This window comes from Amphiura filiformis, chromosome 9, assembly GCF_039555335.1.
Source record: "Amphiura filiformis chromosome 9, Afil_fr2py, whole genome shotgun sequence".
Taxonomy (NCBI): Eukaryota; Metazoa; Echinodermata; class Ophiuroidea; order Amphilepidida; family Amphiuridae; genus Amphiura; species Amphiura filiformis.
Genome location: NC_092636.1, coordinates 11,792,742 through 11,811,160, shown reverse-complemented (window position 1 = coordinate 11,811,160; position 18,419 = coordinate 11,792,742). Strand labels below are relative to the sequence as shown.

At 36.6% G+C, this 18,419-nt stretch overlaps 1 protein-coding gene across 1 annotated transcript in view; it reads left to right on the top strand.

The window, feature by feature from the left end:
* The window catches only part of LOC140160409 (sucrase-isomaltase, intestinal-like), a 55,647-nt gene that overhangs the window by 7,903 nt on the left and 29,325 nt on the right, over window positions 1-18,419 (top strand). Inside the window, exons 8-25 of the mRNA XM_072183644.1 lie at window positions 238-350; window positions 1,227-1,352; window positions 1,957-2,091; window positions 2,734-2,844; window positions 4,455-4,571; window positions 5,377-5,461; window positions 6,439-6,556; window positions 7,294-7,430; window positions 7,917-7,952; window positions 8,476-8,591; window positions 9,432-9,580; window positions 11,338-11,422; window positions 12,052-12,108; window positions 12,848-12,972; window positions 13,798-13,886; window positions 14,472-14,518; window positions 15,747-15,896; window positions 16,851-16,896. Of these exons, the coding sequence (XP_072039745.1) occupies window positions 238-350; window positions 1,227-1,352; window positions 1,957-2,091; window positions 2,734-2,844; window positions 4,455-4,571; window positions 5,377-5,461; window positions 6,439-6,556; window positions 7,294-7,430; window positions 7,917-7,952; window positions 8,476-8,591; window positions 9,432-9,580; window positions 11,338-11,422; window positions 12,052-12,108; window positions 12,848-12,972; window positions 13,798-13,886; window positions 14,472-14,518; window positions 15,747-15,896; window positions 16,851-16,896 (1,842 nt within the window). The remainder of the gene's footprint in view (window positions 1-237; window positions 351-1,226; window positions 1,353-1,956; window positions 2,092-2,733; window positions 2,845-4,454; window positions 4,572-5,376; window positions 5,462-6,438; window positions 6,557-7,293; window positions 7,431-7,916; window positions 7,953-8,475; window positions 8,592-9,431; window positions 9,581-11,337; window positions 11,423-12,051; window positions 12,109-12,847; window positions 12,973-13,797; window positions 13,887-14,471; window positions 14,519-15,746; window positions 15,897-16,850; window positions 16,897-18,419) is intronic.

Below are 18,419 nucleotides of genomic sequence, written 5' to 3'. Positions count from 1 at the left end.
TTATGATTATTGACTCGTAAAAACTGGGGTAAAAACTATCCTCATAATCGGCAGCCAAGTGAATCAGCTTTACCATAACAGTCCTTACGCCCTGGTATTACGGTACCTGCTACTAGAAAACTGTAGCAGTTTCATTGTATTCAAATATAATTGTAGTCGCGTATTTCGTAAGTTTTGCCATTGTTCGAAATTGACCATATTTTTTAATAATTATGTTACCGATGTTGTATTATTTAGATGTGACGCTATCTCCAGCACCTTATATAAATTACCGCACAATAGGAGGTATCCTTGACATATACGTATTCTTAGGCCCAAAACCAGAGGATGTAGTATCCCAGTATACTGAGGTAAGTAAAAAAAAAATGTAGATATTTATATAGCGCTTTATGCCGTAAACAGCCTCAAAGCGCTTTACATTTATTCCGCCGTCATTAGAATAATCGGAACCACGTTTGCAGCCTACAAAATGGCGCAGGGTTCATCAGTACAAAGACTGTGACTACCCCTAACAGCTTCCCATTGCACCTGGGTGGGGTGAGGCAAGCGAGGCAAAGCGCCTTGCCCAAGGACACGACACGGTGGCGGGACGGGGACTCGAACCCACGCACGTCGAGCAAGCTCTCAGATTATGAGTCCAAGGCCGTATCCACTGAGCCACCGTGCCCTCTTTAAGAGCTGGTAAGAGTAGTCCGATGTAATGGCACAAAAATGACAAATGGTGATATACAAGAATGAATATGAACAGCAAATGAGAGTGGCGAAGAGTCAGAAGGCATGCAGATAAATGACAACTAATCTAAAAAGTTTGTTGTTTCAAACCCCAGCGCTGATAAATGTTTAAGAAACAGTCCGACAATCGCAACATTATGCCTTATATGTCAGAGAAATAATTATCAAGCACGAATCATATGGTTTTATTTAAAAGAAACTCATATTGACCTTAAAAACAAATAAAAACTGCCGTCTTTCAACACGCGATATTCAAATTTCCCGAGCACCGAGATTGTCTGTGGCAATGACGTCCCAGTAACACAATGAAATTATGATGACAACTGAGCACAAGTAATCATGACGTCATTGCTAAAGAAAATTTCGGCGCCGGTATCTGAAGAAAAATATAATTTAATTTACTTTAATGTTTTCTCTTCATTTGCTAGAAGCAGTTACAAATAAATAATTTTTACAATAATGCCTTTATTACTTGAACTTTTCTTTCTGCACAGACTGTAGGTAGACCATTCATGCCGCCATATTGGAGTCTAGGCTTTCAGTTGTGTCGCTATGGATACATGAGTCTAGCCAAGGTGCAGGAAACAGTGGATCGTATGAGGGCATACAACATACCATACGTAAGAAAAAAATTTCATCACTGCAAATCGCCTTTGTATTACCAACTTTAATTTGTAAATAAACAACCATTCATTGAATAGTAAAAGACTAACAACACGTTCACTTTCTTATAAACAAACGCACTTTTACGTAAACACGCGCTTTATTAATTTTACGAGTGCAAATATATATAATATCAAACTTGTAAAACATCATAATGTTGTATATGATAATATTATTGTAAGTGACTTACCATTCACTGGAATGGCATAAGCCTTTTTGAAATATGGCAGGCACAAAAGGAGAGGGCGTACTATGAAGTGAGTAATCTTTTGTCAGCTGAGAAGCATACAAAAGATTACTCACTTCAAAGTACGCCCTCTCCTTTTGTACCCGCCATATTTCAAAAAAGGCTTATTGTTTATGTATAGTTAAATGTGTATTTGATGTTGATGGGTTACTGCAAATGTCAATGCAGGCTTTCCTTGCTCCGGATTATTTTTTAAATATTTTGACCATTATCCAAGAATTTCAATATTACCCTGAATTAGACATAGCATAATCATATCGTATATCCCTACTTGAATTAGAAGACAATGCGTATAATTACTGTGCACTTTACAGGACATCCAATACGGCGACATAGATTACATGGACGAGCAGAGAGATTTTACCATAGACCCTGTGAATTATAATGGTTTACCAGAGTATGTGGACAAGCTTAGGAGTCAGTATGGAATGCACTACATTATCATTTTGGTAAGTAACAACAACTGATGATATTACAGTTTGTGAATCACAAATTTTAGATTACAATTTTGGTCATAGACTTCTCCGTAGTCCACTTGCCCATTTTGCATACTCTGGCTATTACATTTAAGCATAAAACTCTGATTTGTATTAATTTGTGCGCAATTGATAGATTTGCACATCTGATCTTTTCAGTCACCGTACTCCCCCTGTTTGTTAGCTTTTACTCGGGCTTTTGCGATCAATAAACTGGTAGATTCCAAAATCAGAATTGTTCAGCATTAAAGTGAGCCATTATGCAAGATATGCTGCGTTCAATAACATAAATATACTTTACTTTTACTGTCACTAATTATATAAACTCTTTATGACCATTTTACTATTAAATTATAATACACATCAGTATAATTTTGAGTTCCAACAGGATGCGTTCATCATGATAAATAATAACATATTTTTATTTATCAAAATTCGACTATGGCATAGTCTATTTTGGTAAGTACGTTGACACATTGGGCTATTCAGATTTTAATCCACGCAACACATGGAAGACATGACCTAGTACTCAGAAAGTGGTAGACTTCAAATGTAGTAATTTGACGTGCATTATCATCATTAAATTAATTTAAACTATCAACGCATTTCTCTTAGGATCCTTGCATTGGAATCGTTACCGATGGTTCATACGATGCCTTTAACACTGGTGAGGCTATGGATGTCTGGATTAAAGAAGGCGACTGTAGTACATCGGCAATAGGCAAGGTATGTTAGCAAGGAAGGGTTATGTTTGTATTTGCAGAGCTGTCCGAAGCCCCGTTCATTACATTCTGTGAAGCCGGTATTGTTTTACCTATCTAAAAAACCGACAAAGATCACAAAATAGGCAGTGTTAGTCGACTGTATCACCGTTGTTTCAATGCGTTCTTACAATGATAAATTAAATATTCTAATTCTGGTTTATCAAGTATTGAGTCTCTGAATCAATACTTGTTTTTGTATATTCTATCAATACCATTTAATTATAATGAAATCTGCCCATAGACAAAGATCAGTGCGAGGCCCCTTTAAATCCTAAGTCCATCTACAATTCTCTCCACATTCGAAGAAGGCCGTTAGTACTAAGTGTTGTTTTTTTCAAAGTAAATAATACCATCACACAACATTCATTCCTCTGAAACGTCTGAAGCCAGTGGCATAGATTCATTTTTGACATGGGGGTGGGGTTGGACAAAAATAGTGAATCCAGCGCCTTTGGTGCCAGAATAAGTTGTTGGACGTGGGGGCGAAGCGCGATGAGCACAAAAATTGTACTTTTTAAGCTAAAATAGCGAAATATGAGGTTAATTTGATCATAAACCCACATCCAGGCGTGAACATTATTTTATTATTATTATTATTATTATTATTATTATTATTATTATTATTATTATTATTATTGCATTTTTGTTACTTGACAATAAACAATCATTATGCCACAACACTAAGGCATTGTACTTTCATACAGTAAAAATGAACAGAAGTCATCAGGAAAATATATGGCATTTATAATTGAACCGCAACTGCCTTATAGCCAATCTTACAGAGCCCCATGAAGATCTGGTACGTTAATTAATATAAGTAGTCAATATAATTGACAATAATATTTACAATTTCAGTCATCAAGGCTGTGCTTTCATTAACATCTGACCTGAACCCCAAGTATAATCATTAAGCGAGGGCACCACGCTAAAAGAATATGTGGTCTTCTTTTCTTTCTTTTCCCTTTCATGTAATTTTTGCTCAGTTTGCTCGGGGACTTCGTATTTATAACGGCTGCGTTAATTTTTGTGCAGTCTTTATATGGTTGTTCTTTCCCGAATACTTGCATTAGGTTTTACTGCCTGAACAGAAGTGTTCATGTTTCACCTCCCTTCTCAACCAAATCGACGGTAATAACTCTTGTAGTGAGGGATCAACATTTAACTACAAGTTGCCTCAGGCAAAACTCACTAAATACCACACAAGCCCGGGCACACAAGGTCATTTTTATTTAACTCATTGACCCATCTGTGTCATATACTGCTGTGGCAATAATGCCATTATCCGGTCACTTCATTGACATACTAATCCAACATGTCCAAGAAGGGAATTCAAGTTGTGTTCAATTCTCTTCAGGCAGTGAAACCTAATGTTGACATAGTAAACATTAGTATAATAATCTTTACGTTATTTCCGGGCGTTATTTTAACACCATACCACATTTACTAGTTAACTCGAAAAGATATTCCAATTCACAGCTGGGTTTTACGGTTTAAGGATATCATCATTTTTTTACCTGTAGTAAACTCACTGTCATATTACTGCATTATTTTCTTTTGTTTTTTTAACACTAGGTGTGGCCACCAGAGAACACATATTTCCCAGACTATACCAAACCAATAACTGAGACTTGGTGGACGGATGAATGCGTAAAATTCCATAATATTTTGGACTACGATGGACTCTGGATTGTTAGTATTTTTTTAGTATTAATAAATAATGAGGATTAATAATAAAAAGGATGAAATTCAATACATTTCTACAATGTTATTTTAATCAATCAATACATTAACAAAACTATATCGCCACTGCCATCAAACCAACATATTATCAGGCCCCAGTTATTAAATGGGAAACTGTACACATCAAAATACAATGTTCGTTTTTCAAAAGCAATTAGATACTTTTTTCACTGACCTGACAGTTTCGAGTGTCGTGGGGTGACATTCTTCCTCAGAGTGAGCTATGATGTCCACACACCTTCTCCGGCGAATTTCGGCCTGTAGAGGGCGCACTACTTGCGGAGATGATTGGGTCATAGATGTGACTTTGAAAATGGGCCCCCTCGTCTCTGTTCATGACTTGCGGGGATTTCTTCCTTATCCAGATGGATTCCATAATTCTTCTCGATCTCGCGTCACCTTCCAAAATTCTTAGCATGCCTACTAATGGCTTTGAAAAAAAAAACCGTCCACTGATGGCTGCCCCTTGTAAGCTAAAGTTAACCCTAACCCTAATTTCGTGTAAAATTACATGAAGGAATAACCCAGGAAGCAAACAGACCTCGTTGGTGGCCCTAAAAAGAGCCGTTCACCGAAGACCACCTCTTGTCAACAGAGACAAGTAATTCGATCCTTGTCTATCGGGACTGATTTTTTTTTAATTCGTTGCGAGTATTAATGCTTTGAGGTTCCTCAAGTTGATAATGACCCAGTCAAGCTCATTGCGAAGATTTATTCATAATTATTAAAATTGTAAATCCATTTTTTTTTTCAGGATATGAACGAGCCTGCAAATTTCGTAACTGGTGGTATAACAGGATGTCAAACCAATAAATGGAACAACCCGCCATATTTCCCTGGTAATATTGGTTTGTTAAACTATTTTAGCTAAGACGACATTCGCTACTTGTATGGTTCCGCCATTATGCACTATGTGCGGGGAGAGCCTGGAACTGGCAAGATACATGAAAGGAAGAATTACGTAACCTTACACAGAATGTTATATGACTGGTTCAACTCCCATTCATGTATGCTGCCAGTTCGAGGCTCTCCCCACACATAGTGCATAATGGCGGAACCATGCAAGTAGAGAATTGTAAAATTCCACAAATACATTACAATTTAATACATTCATTGTAATAGTTTGAACCTTTGTCCACAGCTATTAGACACGAGGAAATGATAAACTTTTTATCCTATTTTTGGAGAACAAAATAAGCGAGGTCGGCTCTAATTATGAATCAAAGCATCATAAACATGGCTAAATTAAGCTGTAAAATAAAATTACTGGTAGATAGTGACATGTCTGCTTAAAACTAAAACTAAATTCCTGAAATATTATTTCTTTCACTTACACTTGTCCAGGGTCTTTTCTCTGGCTTTTGTGCCTATTATTCATGTTATGTTTCTATTGTATTTTCATGTTAAAATATGTTAGTGTGCGATACGTGGTTCTCAGTGGCGTAGATTTCTTTTTGACATTGGGGGATGGGGGTTGGAAAAAAATTCTTGAAGTAATGTGAATCCAGCACCTTTTGGCTACGAAATAAGCTGATGGTACAAATGCGCGCGAAGCGCGAGAATTTGTTTTGCCATATTGAAGCAAAACCGGTGAAATATGGTTCCAAAGCAAATGGTCAAATATGAGGTTATTTTGGCCAGAAATCAACATACAGGCGTCAACATGAGGGGGGGGGGGAATGAGTATATGGACCATCCCCCTGGCAGGATATTGGAGGGATTTATCCTCTCCCCCATTCCCCTGTGATCTACGCCTTATGATCTTATTCTTATGTTTTATTACTAACATGATTTATTTGTTACAATTTTCACGCAGCAATCTGGGGTAATGTACTGGCCGATAAGACCATGTGTGCTGACTTCTGTCAACATCTTGGTAGTCACTATGATCTGCACAGTCTCTACGGATTCACCCAATCTAAACAAACATTACCGTGAGTATATGTAATGCAAACATTTTACATACTGTACCAGAATACACAATTTAGGCGAAGTCTGACCTTGAAGGAAGGACGGGAAGGAAGAGAGGCAGCATTGGCAGTGCATATTCTACGCTGTATGCCATTGGACAATGAATATTTACATAATGCATATTCATTTTATTCAAGCCTACCAATACCAGAACAGAACGGAAGCTACTCAAACTGTCTTAAGTATCTGAAATTCTGCGCTTTCGGCGAATACGATTTGTGTTAAAAATGTCATAAGGTTTCACTGGTTGAAGAGAATTGAACACAACTTGAATTCCCTCCTTGGATTAGTATGTCAATGAAGTGACCGGATAACCAGGCTGTCATTATAGCTACATGCAGTATATGACACAGATGGGTCAATGAGTTACATAAAAATGACCTTGTGTGGTATTTAGTTCCCAGGAAATGAGTTTTGCCTGAGACAATTTGTAGTTAAATGTTGATCCTCACTACAAGAGTTATTACCGTCAATTTGGTTGAAAAGGGAGGTGAGACATGAACACTTCTGTTCAGGCAGTAAAACCTAATGTGCTGTTCGAGTTCGTACCGGGATGATGTGGGGATTCAGTTGCCAATCAAACCATTCTCTTCAATATCCATGTAGTTTGTAGTTGCCCCAACACAGAATGTCTGACTATATTATGCATAAAGCAATCCTTATGGCCGAATTTCTGAGACAGTTTTATATCAATCTGTAGTGCCGCTCGAGCTGCGACTCCGGGTAAACGAAGTATCGTCATTAGCAGATCTACCTTCCCTGGGACTGGGAAGTATGCAGGACATTGGCTAGGCGATAACTACAGTCAATGGAGTAACCTACACTATTCCATTATTGGTGAGTTACAGTCTTTACAATAAGTTATAAATTTACACAATTAAAATGACTTTTATTATTCCTTTCAAGATTAATTGATTACTGTATAAGCACTAATACATTATAAATAAAAGAAAACGTTAAACGTTTTAATAGAAAACTTAGGCACAGCGCCCAATTTGGTCCTATAGCGCTATCGGTGCCCGATAGGTGCAAGTGGCTAATTCTATCGTGAATATTTGCATAATGCTTTCGTTTTTTATTGAAATGAAATACAATACGATAACACTATGCAAATGTTAACTATTATGCTTGATACAAATGTATTACATCACCGGCCTATGATAAAAAGAGTCATCGGTGCCTAAAAAGACACCGATAGTAGCTGATAGTGTTCATGGTGTTGTAGTACCAAATTAAACCTGGTGCCAGCTAGGTATTTACTTTATACTTATCAAGCTTAACGCTAATTTACTCTGATTTTGTCTAATCAATTGACACTCACAGGTTCTCTGGAATTCAACATGTTTGGTATCCCATATGTAAGTTTATTGACAAAACAGCGATTTTCAAAACCATTTTGAAGAACAAGCATATCACAATAATTATACATTACTGTAACTGTTTTATTACTAAAATTTATTTATCTGCAATGGCGTAGTTTGAGTCATCTGGGGGATCACCGACCAAGATCAAGAAGATGGAGGGGGCAACCGGGTCTGATTAGGGGGGCACAAGCCGTTTTTCGACAATTTTCCTATGAGATTTTCTCAATTTTCAAATCGTGTCCTGTATATAGCTTTGCAAAAGTCATCGGCCATAGTACGTTATACTATAATAGTTTGCAGAAACCATAAAAAGTCTTAAAATGTCATTATTATCTTAGATTTCTACGTATATCGATAGCATCGTCATCAAATAATGGTGCCGTAAAGCTACTGGTAGAGCACATGACCTTTTTGTATGTAGAATGTACTTATTTTCTTTGTTGTAATAATTTTGTAGCATTCATATTTTTGTTGAACTTTATAATTGTATCTTATTGTCATTACTTTACTCCCTAGATTGGGGGCAGATATCTGTGGTTTCAACGGAGATTCTAATGCAGACATGTGTCAACGATGGATGCAGCTAGGGGCATTCTACACCTTTTCGAGGAATCACAATGGTATCAACTATAAGGTATAGCCTGCAATTCAGTTTCGTTTCCCCACACCAAGTTGGTTTATTACCTTCCTCTTTCGTTTCAGTACACCGTTCACCCTTTCGGTATTCCCGATATCCTTTGCAAATCGATGAGCACGCATGCGTACATTCGAGTTGTCGAGAGTACGCATCAACGATGATCGATGACGTGTTGGCGATGAAATGTGTTTAGTCCTTAATAAGGAGTTACGCGAAATGACCTACAAACTAAGACACCACATCGAATTTGGTCCTATAGAACTATCGGTGCCCGATTAATCACCGATGACTCTTAATATCACTACCTGGAGATATAATAAATTGTATCAAATATATTATTATTATTAACAGCTGCATAGTGTTATTGTTTTTCAATTAAATAAAAAAACAAATGCACTGTACAAATGTTCAGGGTACGATAAAGAGAGCCACCGGTACCTATTCGGGCACCATAGCTCTATAGGACCACAAAGATGTTGTGCCTTAGCATATAAAATACCATGAAAGCATTTTAATGTTTAAAAGGAACGTTATTTCAAATATAGCAAATTCGCGCTTCCAAACGATCTTGGAAGTTGGAAAAATGTCGGAGGGCATTGGACCTCAGCCATTGCCCATACTAGGGAGCAAGTGTTATTCATAATAGAGCTACTCTTTGCCCCTCAATTGCTAATAAACAGGCTTTCTTGTAAAGTTTTATATAACTTAAACTCACTACGTGTAGGAAGGAATATGGTTTCAAACAATACTCAAGGCAAGAAAGTGATAACAATTTGTGCAACCACAAGTAATAATATTGAAAGGAGAATCTATCTTCATTTACAATCTTCCATATAGGAGCAAGATCCAGCAGCCTTCGGTGATGAAGTAGCTCGTGTTAGCCGTGAGACTCTAGAGATCAGATATACCCTTCTACCATATCTATACACTTTGTTCTACCATGCACATGTCAATGGAAACACCGTGATGAGACCACTATTCCATGAGTAGGTTATATTAAAGAGGCTCTGGGAGATTTTGTAAAAGTATCAAATGTAAAAGAAAATAAAGCATTGCCTGATTTTGATCGACTGAATACTCAAAGAGCCTACTGAGTAGTGATTAAGAGAGAGAGATGTGTAAAAATGAAAAGAAATACCAATATCAATATTTCCATTCATTATCTCGAAAAAATAAATGAAGAGCTTTGTTTCAAAACCCCTTACATCCACTTGCCCAATTTTAAAATTGGGCAAGTGGATGTAAGGGGTTTTGAAACAAAGCTCTTCAAATATATGCAAGTAAAGCAATTACAGCAAGTAACCGAGTGAGAGCTATAAGAAAACATGTGCTTATGCGACCTAGTCACTTTACTAAAAGTACATTATCAAATCAATCATGCAAACAACAGTGGTCTTAAAATGACCATATGAATCATTTTAGTGCAGTTATAGCGCCATCCGTTGTTTTTCACTTTCCAGTTTTTTAAAGTTACGCAAGGTTTTTTAAAGTTAAGAAAATAATATTTAAAGACATTTTGTAGATTAAAAAACAAAACAAAAAACAGTAACAAATTTTTAAGCTTAAGATAAAAACATAAAGCTCACAAGCCTGGAGGGCTGAGGCCGCCAACTTCATTGGTAAAAGACTTAGAGACAGCCCGTCACTCATTTCATAGTTTTACCTTTTTTATATTTACCCACAATTTCTCTCATTCTTCAGGCCTTGCTCTCTATCGGGGGCTAATTTATAGTTTAAGTTTGATCACAATTGTTCATTCTTTGTAGCCCTGCGGTCAACCTTCATGGTTATTGTTTCTTTTTAGCCCTGAAAGGCAACTTTGATCATGTTGATGGCTATTGCTTTTTTGTTGTTTGCCTTCTTTTTCCACCTCCCCGCCACCAGACCACCGGGATGCTTTAACTTCACAATTTATTCATTCATTCATTCATTTATTTATTTATTTATTTATTTATTTATTTATTTATTTATTTATTTATTTATTTATTTATTTATTTATTTATTTATTTATTTATTTATTTATTTGCATCAAAATTGTGTTTCAAAATGTTATATAGAGGGTATGCAATATGACGTCCTCATGACAGAATCATACTCATTTAAATAAAACCCTGTCCTCCATAAAGTCCTGCAAGGCAACCTTGATCATGTTGATGGCTGTTGCTTTGTTGTTTGCCTTCTTTTTCCATCCTGCCTTCCACCACACCACCGAGATGCTTTAACTTCACAATTTATTCATTTATATATTTTATTTGATCAAAATTGCGTTTCAAAATGTTATATACGACGTCTCTCATGACAGAATCACACTCATTTAAATAAAACTTTGTCCTCCATAACGTACCACGGGGCAATTTACATGATAATACAATAAAACAGGCAATAGGTATGGATGGTTGTGGAATCGATCTAGAGACCTGTCCCTTAAGCTATCTTAGAACTGTTTTCCATTATTGCTGACATTTCAATTGTTAAACCGTTCCGGTTGGTTTATTGAGTACGCTCTATACGGCATAGACTCAATAACAACAGATGGCGCTATCACTGCATTAAAATGATTAATATGATCATTTTAATATGGAGACTGTGTTGGCGTATAATACTGCAATCACAAATGACGACATTATTTATATGCCTCTTCATTGGTAGGCCATATAATCCTAATGACATGTTTTGTTACAGATTTTCAAACTTACATTTTTGCATTCTCATTGATTAAATATTACTTCCGATCCAATTTCAGATTCGTTGAGGATGCGTATACACACACCATCGACAGGCAGCTGCTATGGGGTCCTGCTTTCCTTATTACTCCTGTTCTAGAAGATGTAATATGAAAATAATATAATTATTACTAATTTCAAACTCTGAAATTGTACATTCATTTCATAGAAATCAAACTATTCTATGACTTAATCAATTGACAAAAAGAGCCACAGTAAAACAAGTTTGTAATGCAAAATTACACTCATTTTGGTATAAATATAAACCACCTAAAGTCTGAATTAAAGTGATTGACCCAAAAGTTTCCTAATTTTCAGATATGATAGGTCATAAAATTATGAATTCGGGTCATTTCAAGAGGATCCAATGTTGCATTTAGAAGACGTAATATTGAATAGTCCAACTAATGGGAAAGAATCATTTTGATACAGACTGTATAAGAGATACGATAATATTTAATTGCAAATCAGTTTCTGAATCTACACACGGTATTTAATTTAGGTGATTCTCGTTTTATACGAAAAAAAAGACGATGTTTAATCTGTTCAAGTCCCCACTACCTTTAGGGGTTATAACTTATCATACTGCAGCTAACCAAATAACCACACGTTCCTCTATCAATTTTATTGGTTTAGGTTAATTGTGCTCAAAGTTATGACTCTTCCAAGTAGTATGGTCGTTCTTTTATGGATGTGTTTATAATATTCGTTGTTTATTTTTCATTTTTCATTAGGGCTTTACTAATGTAGATGCTTATTTCCCAGACGCTCGGTGGTTCGATTATTACACAGTAAGTATTGTAGTTTGGAAATATAAAATATCAGTACCGCAAAAGACGGTGACCGCGAAAGACAATGACCGCGAAATACGGGTGACCGCTAGTTGGATAAAATCGACGTTTCGACAATTGATGATTCTAAGTTTTCAAACATCTAAATATGTGTCAGTGCATGTAACTGGTTCTCAAAACTTTCACGAGTCCAACAATTCGAAGTCAAAATTACTTGGTACTTCAGGTCGTTGGACATGAGGTCGTCATGCACTTGTGGCCCTTGAACATGTTTAAAAAGAACCCTGCCAGGAGGTTACATAGAAGGTTTTGTTTTAAACATGTTCAGGGGCCAATTACATATACGAGGTTTTTCCTCAGTGCCCAACGACGACGAGTAGGATTTAATTCGAAGTCGGTTTATATAAATCTAAGCTTTATCATGGAATATCGTGGCGGAAATAAAACTTTTGCCATTTCTTTATCTTGGTCCTATTATATAACATATAATTATTTTCATTTAATTTCGAAAAAAGCTTCGAAACAATTGTTGTAATTGCATAAAAATGCAAGAAATTTAAATAAAATAGCAACCCCTTCAGCAGCCATTTGTGCCTGATCTATGTTTTGTCAGCGTTATCTCCTAGATTTCAGCTGTAATGCCTAGATATGCTTGACATAAAAAATAGATTCTATATAGTTTGATAATTTTGTACTGGGGAGGCTGTAGCCAGCTGACAAAATTTGTCTGTTACTTTAGGGTGCCGAGGCAGGCTTCCGCAAGAAGACTGTCAATTTGGACGCGCCAATGGACTATATTCCTCTTCATGTAAGAGGAGGATATATACTACCTACACAAGAGCCAGCAGTGACTACTACTATAAGGTAACTTCAATTATACCAAAATCAAACATTTGTCATGAACAAAATTTATTATTGAAATGCCGGCTGCTACATGATTGAAGCTACTAGTATTGAAAATCCGGAGCCTGGAAAACATAGTACATAGCATCACAATTGTGTATGTTTGGGGAGTGGTGTGCGAGGTGGTGTACGTTAGAGGAGATTTGGATTTGATGACTCTGTGTGATAATGATGTCTTGGCGTCATTGTTTTATCTGTTTCTTGCTTTAAGAATTGGTGATACTGACTTCTTCACAATTGTGTTATTGTGGATGGGCGTGGTGGTGGTGGACTCTCACACTCTACCCGCATATCCTTGTGTTATGGTTGGGCGTGGTGGGTGGGTTTATTCATAGACCCGTATACTTGTGGGATACGGGTGCTTTCGCGTCCGTATTAATGGGGTAGTTTTGTCTTGTCGGGATATAAAAAAAAGGTCTATATAGACCCCATTAGGTTTGAAAAGTGCAAATATTGTGTTACTGTGATGAACCCCGGAAAGAGTTCTAAAATATTTTAACACTCGTAACCCACAATGAAGTTAGTACATACTAGTATTTAAGATTTTTAAAGTTCCCTCTACGTTTCCACATTTGGTACAAGTTGATCATAGTGTCATTTTCATGGACAACGTTAAAAAAATCTTGGTTGAACAGTATTATATATGCCTTATTACGTGGGTAGTGAGTGGGTTGTGACATCATTATATTTGTAGAAGTGTGGAAATCCTACATCAGTATCGCAATGTGGGTATGGGTTTAGGTTTGGATGTGTTGCACCATTAATTTATCTTATGTTATTTTGTAGCCGTAATAATGCAATGGGCTTGATTGTAGCTTTGAATGACTTCAAACAAGCAAGTGGGGAATTATTCTGGGATGACGGAGACTCTATCGGTAAGTCAAGTGATTTAATACATTACGAAATTGATCGAAGCATACTAGATATACGCGTATCACCAGAAACCAAACCAAATCATACCGAAAGAAAAGGACTTGACAAACACAAACATTTTCAGTTTAAAAGAAAAGGATAAATTAGTAAATGTATTCTAAATGGCCACTTATATTTGCTAAAATAAATAATGGTAAAGCATGATCTCTAATTGCTCAATAGAGTTTTTTATGATTGGCCCTTTCAGTCGTTGATGGCATTTTGGCTCGACTAACTCCAATCAAGCCGGAATTAGCGAAGCGAATAACTGAAAGCGAGGACGATTGTGTACCCAACCTAAACAGTCGTCCTCGCGTTCTGTTTTCTGCTTCGCTAATTTCGGCTTGATTAGAGTTAGCCGACCCAAAACGCCTCAACAACTGGAAGGGACCAGTTACATAGATAAATTACATAGATGCAAAGAATTTATAGGTGGGCTGTCCAAAAGTAAATCATCTAAAAAGTTTCAGCTATAATAGTTTCCTTTTTACTGATGTAATGATTCGTTGACATATTGTTTTTCCTCCCTCTTGAATCCCTGTGCACAGATACATATGAGACGGGTAACCACTACTTTGCCGAATTTGCAGCGACGGTAAGACACCTAGTGCATTACTACTCTCCTTTCAATCATAATAATACAATATAAAAAGAGCAAGGTGGCTTAAGGTAACAAATCAAACTGGTAAATCTTTTAATTTTAGCATCAAAACCAACCCATGTTGACCGCCTGTGACCTGGTAGAACATGCAATAATTGAATATATGAATACAAAACCCACCCAAGTCCATAGTTTGGCAAAATTGAGTTAAGCATGGGAAATTGTTGCTATACATAGGCATGTCATATATATATATGAAAGAACCACTTAAATTCATCCTCTGTGTCAATTGAGCATGTGAAAAATAGCATGTATGAAAGAGCCACCCAAGTCCAGGATTTGAGTCTTGTAACACATACATACCTGTGTGCTTTATTTTGTATTATCTTACCAGTGGTAATCTCATTCCAGCATTGTTGTCTTTGTATATGATTTAAAAAAACACCCAAGTCCAGCATTTAAAATGAACCCCCACGAAGTCCCTGAAATGCTATTGTCATACCTAATAGAATTTAACGCACTCATTTGCACGAAAACCATATTGACCAAGATCTTGTAGACATAGAATGGACCAAGTATCTGACCCAATCAACATCTCAAACCAGAGGCCACAAATCTCGCTTCAGATATCTTCAGACCAGCTCATCAGTTTACGCCAACTCCTTCTTTCCACGCACCATCAAAGACTGGAACATCTTGCAGAAGGACCCGGCTGAGTACATATCCCTCGACGCCTTCAAGCTAGCGCTGAGGGATCGTCTCCTGGTGTAGCTCCACATCCAGCTTTTTAATCAGCACTGTATATATATTTTTGCACCTGTCTTCATCTTCATGTATAATTGTTCCTACCCATGCACACACGCAGTGCGTTTTCCTCAGCCATCTGAGGCAGCACTTTTAAGGAAGGAAGGAAGGAAATCTAACTGAAGGAATTAAAATGATACACATGTTTATTTTCTCAAAATCACTTCCCATGGACTTGGGTGGGTTTTGAATTCATGTATTCAATTATAAACTAGTCCCAATCACCGGTTCTGCAGGGCGCCGCAGCGGTAGTTGACCGGCGACAGGGTCTTGAAGCTATCCGTAACGCTTAAGTCCAGTAGCTTTCGTACTCATCAACATACTTAAGATATATATTTGAATTTGTTGACGAGCTTCTTATATTTCCCTATTCTTGACCGGTAAATCGATTTATAATATTTTTTCGTCAACCCTTCAGGCTTCATCACTAACAAGTACCATCATAACCAATGGCTACTCAGGCGCAAGCAGTCTTCTGTGGGGTACAGTACGTGTGTTTGGTGCAACGGCTACATCTGTAACGGTTAATGGCAAAGCTCACGGCGACTTTAGTACACCTATTGCTGGGGTAAGACCATTTTAAAAACACCATGAGAACTACTGCCTTTCTTCTGATTGGTTAATTACATGATGATAATCATCTAAGAGACCAGCTTTGATTTTAAGCTCCATCATCTTTAGCCCTCAACATTCTCAATAAATCATTATAGTTTTCTTCTGACCAAACAGCAGGTAGTACTCATGGGTTAAGATTCACCAGCCCTACCACCATTCTTACCTTAGTGCTGATTGGATCAATAAATGACAATAATCTTTTTTGCAACCAATTGAATTTAATTTAATTTAAAGCTAACAAATTTCTTACCATGATAAGCTTTTGATTTTTTTTAAAGTGAGCAAATGAGTTTATGTTATTAGTGTTGTTGATTTAGGGATTCAATCATGTTTCACCGTTGTTCATCACCGATTAACAACGATGCGTCCGCGTCGTCTGAGTGGTTTACTTCGCGAGGGCAGCTTTAGCTGCCCGAGCGAAGTAAACCACGCAGACGCGCCGGACGCGAGTTGTTAATCGGTGATGAACAACGGTGAAACATGATTGAATCCTTTCAACAACGAAAAGAAGCTAAAATCGTATAATTCACGATTATTTTACGAGGAATGTCAGTTCATCATTGCCACTCAGCCTTACAAAAACTTCGATGATTTCTCTTTTGATATCAGCAATAAAACTACAGAATAAAACGGCAATGTTTAGCCGCTTCCTGATACAGAAATCAACTTGTAAGCTGGCATACGCACAAAGGTTCCAGGCATGACAAATTTTACGCGCTCTCGCGTAACGCGTAGTCTCGCTCGCGTTCGCGTATACGCTACAGTAAAAGTGTTGGTTCATCACGGATTAACAACGGTTGGCTCCTGTACAAAGGTATAGGAAGAGTTGTTGAATAGCACTTACATGATTTAACATTTATCATTCTTACTTTTCTTTTTGTTTTTTCTTTTTTTTTCTCTTTTTTAGGTGTTGGAGATTTACAATGTGAAGATTCCAATTGATGTTGCATTGAGTATTACATGGGGATAGACTCTCTAACAACTAGATATCTATAAAGTGATAATGTAATACATGTATATTGAAAGATTTTAACTCTTGATCTCAGTACAAAAATATGGTACTTCTATACAGTTACTACTACAGGTTACATACCACTAATAGGCCTGGGCGATACATGGAAATACGACGAGTAACTATTTGTTTGCATGGTATCTGAAAAGACTGCATTAAAATCGATGAAATTGATCAAGTTATATAGCCAGAAAATTACTTGATGCTTCAAAATGTTATATTTTCACTCATTGTATGACATTTTTGTTGTAATAGTACCAAAATTCATACGCATGGCTTCGGTTTTTAATAAATATTCGCCCTACCATATTGTAACTTGGCTTCGAGGGCGCACTGCCATTGTAAGGTGTTTACGGTTCAGTACGTTAAAACAAGAAAAGTCTCAGGTCAACCTATGTTGAATTTTTGATCATTTGGCATCTAAATCATATAGTTTCACATGATCTTAGTGGCATTTAACTGTGAGAGTTCTGAATATGAGAAAATTCCACCCGAAATTAGCCATTTTCCCATTGAAACCCGTGTAATACATAATTAGTGGTATTTAACCTACAGCTACTTCTCATGCTGATAATATAATTACGTTAAATCATGGGTAAACACATCTTAGAACGAACATTCACTTTTGATCTGATATTTATCTCAGTATTGTTTTAATATACTCAAAGTATATGACGCATAATGTACTCGGTACTTCTCAACAGTTACTACTACAGCTACTTCTCTCTCATGCTGATAATATTAGGACTTAATGTCAATAATACGAAGGAAATACATGACAGGTATAACGTAAGAAATACAAGTGAGTATTTAAAGTCACAAAAACAATAAATTGGCACCTCACGTGACCTTACATCATGGCGCCGTATTTGTCTGTGTGTTCGTATTTGTGTCCTCGTGTGAAAAAATATCAATCTGCACTCATCATATATAGTGGTATTTAGTTCCCGGGATGATTACACAATAGTGTATGTGTACCGCACAACAACTAGAGAATATGAGTGAAATATTTTATAAATATATCTTCAAGATTCGTAAAGCGCTCCACAGACTCCGAGTATTGTACGTACAATATTGTATGCAACATATCTACGTTATTTAATCTATTGCCATTCTATTTCCAGTAATGTTTAAGTTCTAACGAATGTTTGATGACGAAAAATCGATAATATGTTACATACAATATGTAGCAGAAATATATTATCGATTTTACGTCATCAAACATTCGTTAGAACTTAAACATTACTGGAAATAGAATGACAATAGATTAAATAACGTACATATTGTACATACAATATTTTACGTACAATAAAAAGTATGTATACTGCTTTAATCCCATTATTTCATAGAAATTTATTGTTCTATATTTTGCGCGGCATACGACAATGTAAATGAAATTGCAATACCCATTCCTGATTATGTTCAAACACGCACAGTTAAAACTCTTCAATACCATCCCGAAAG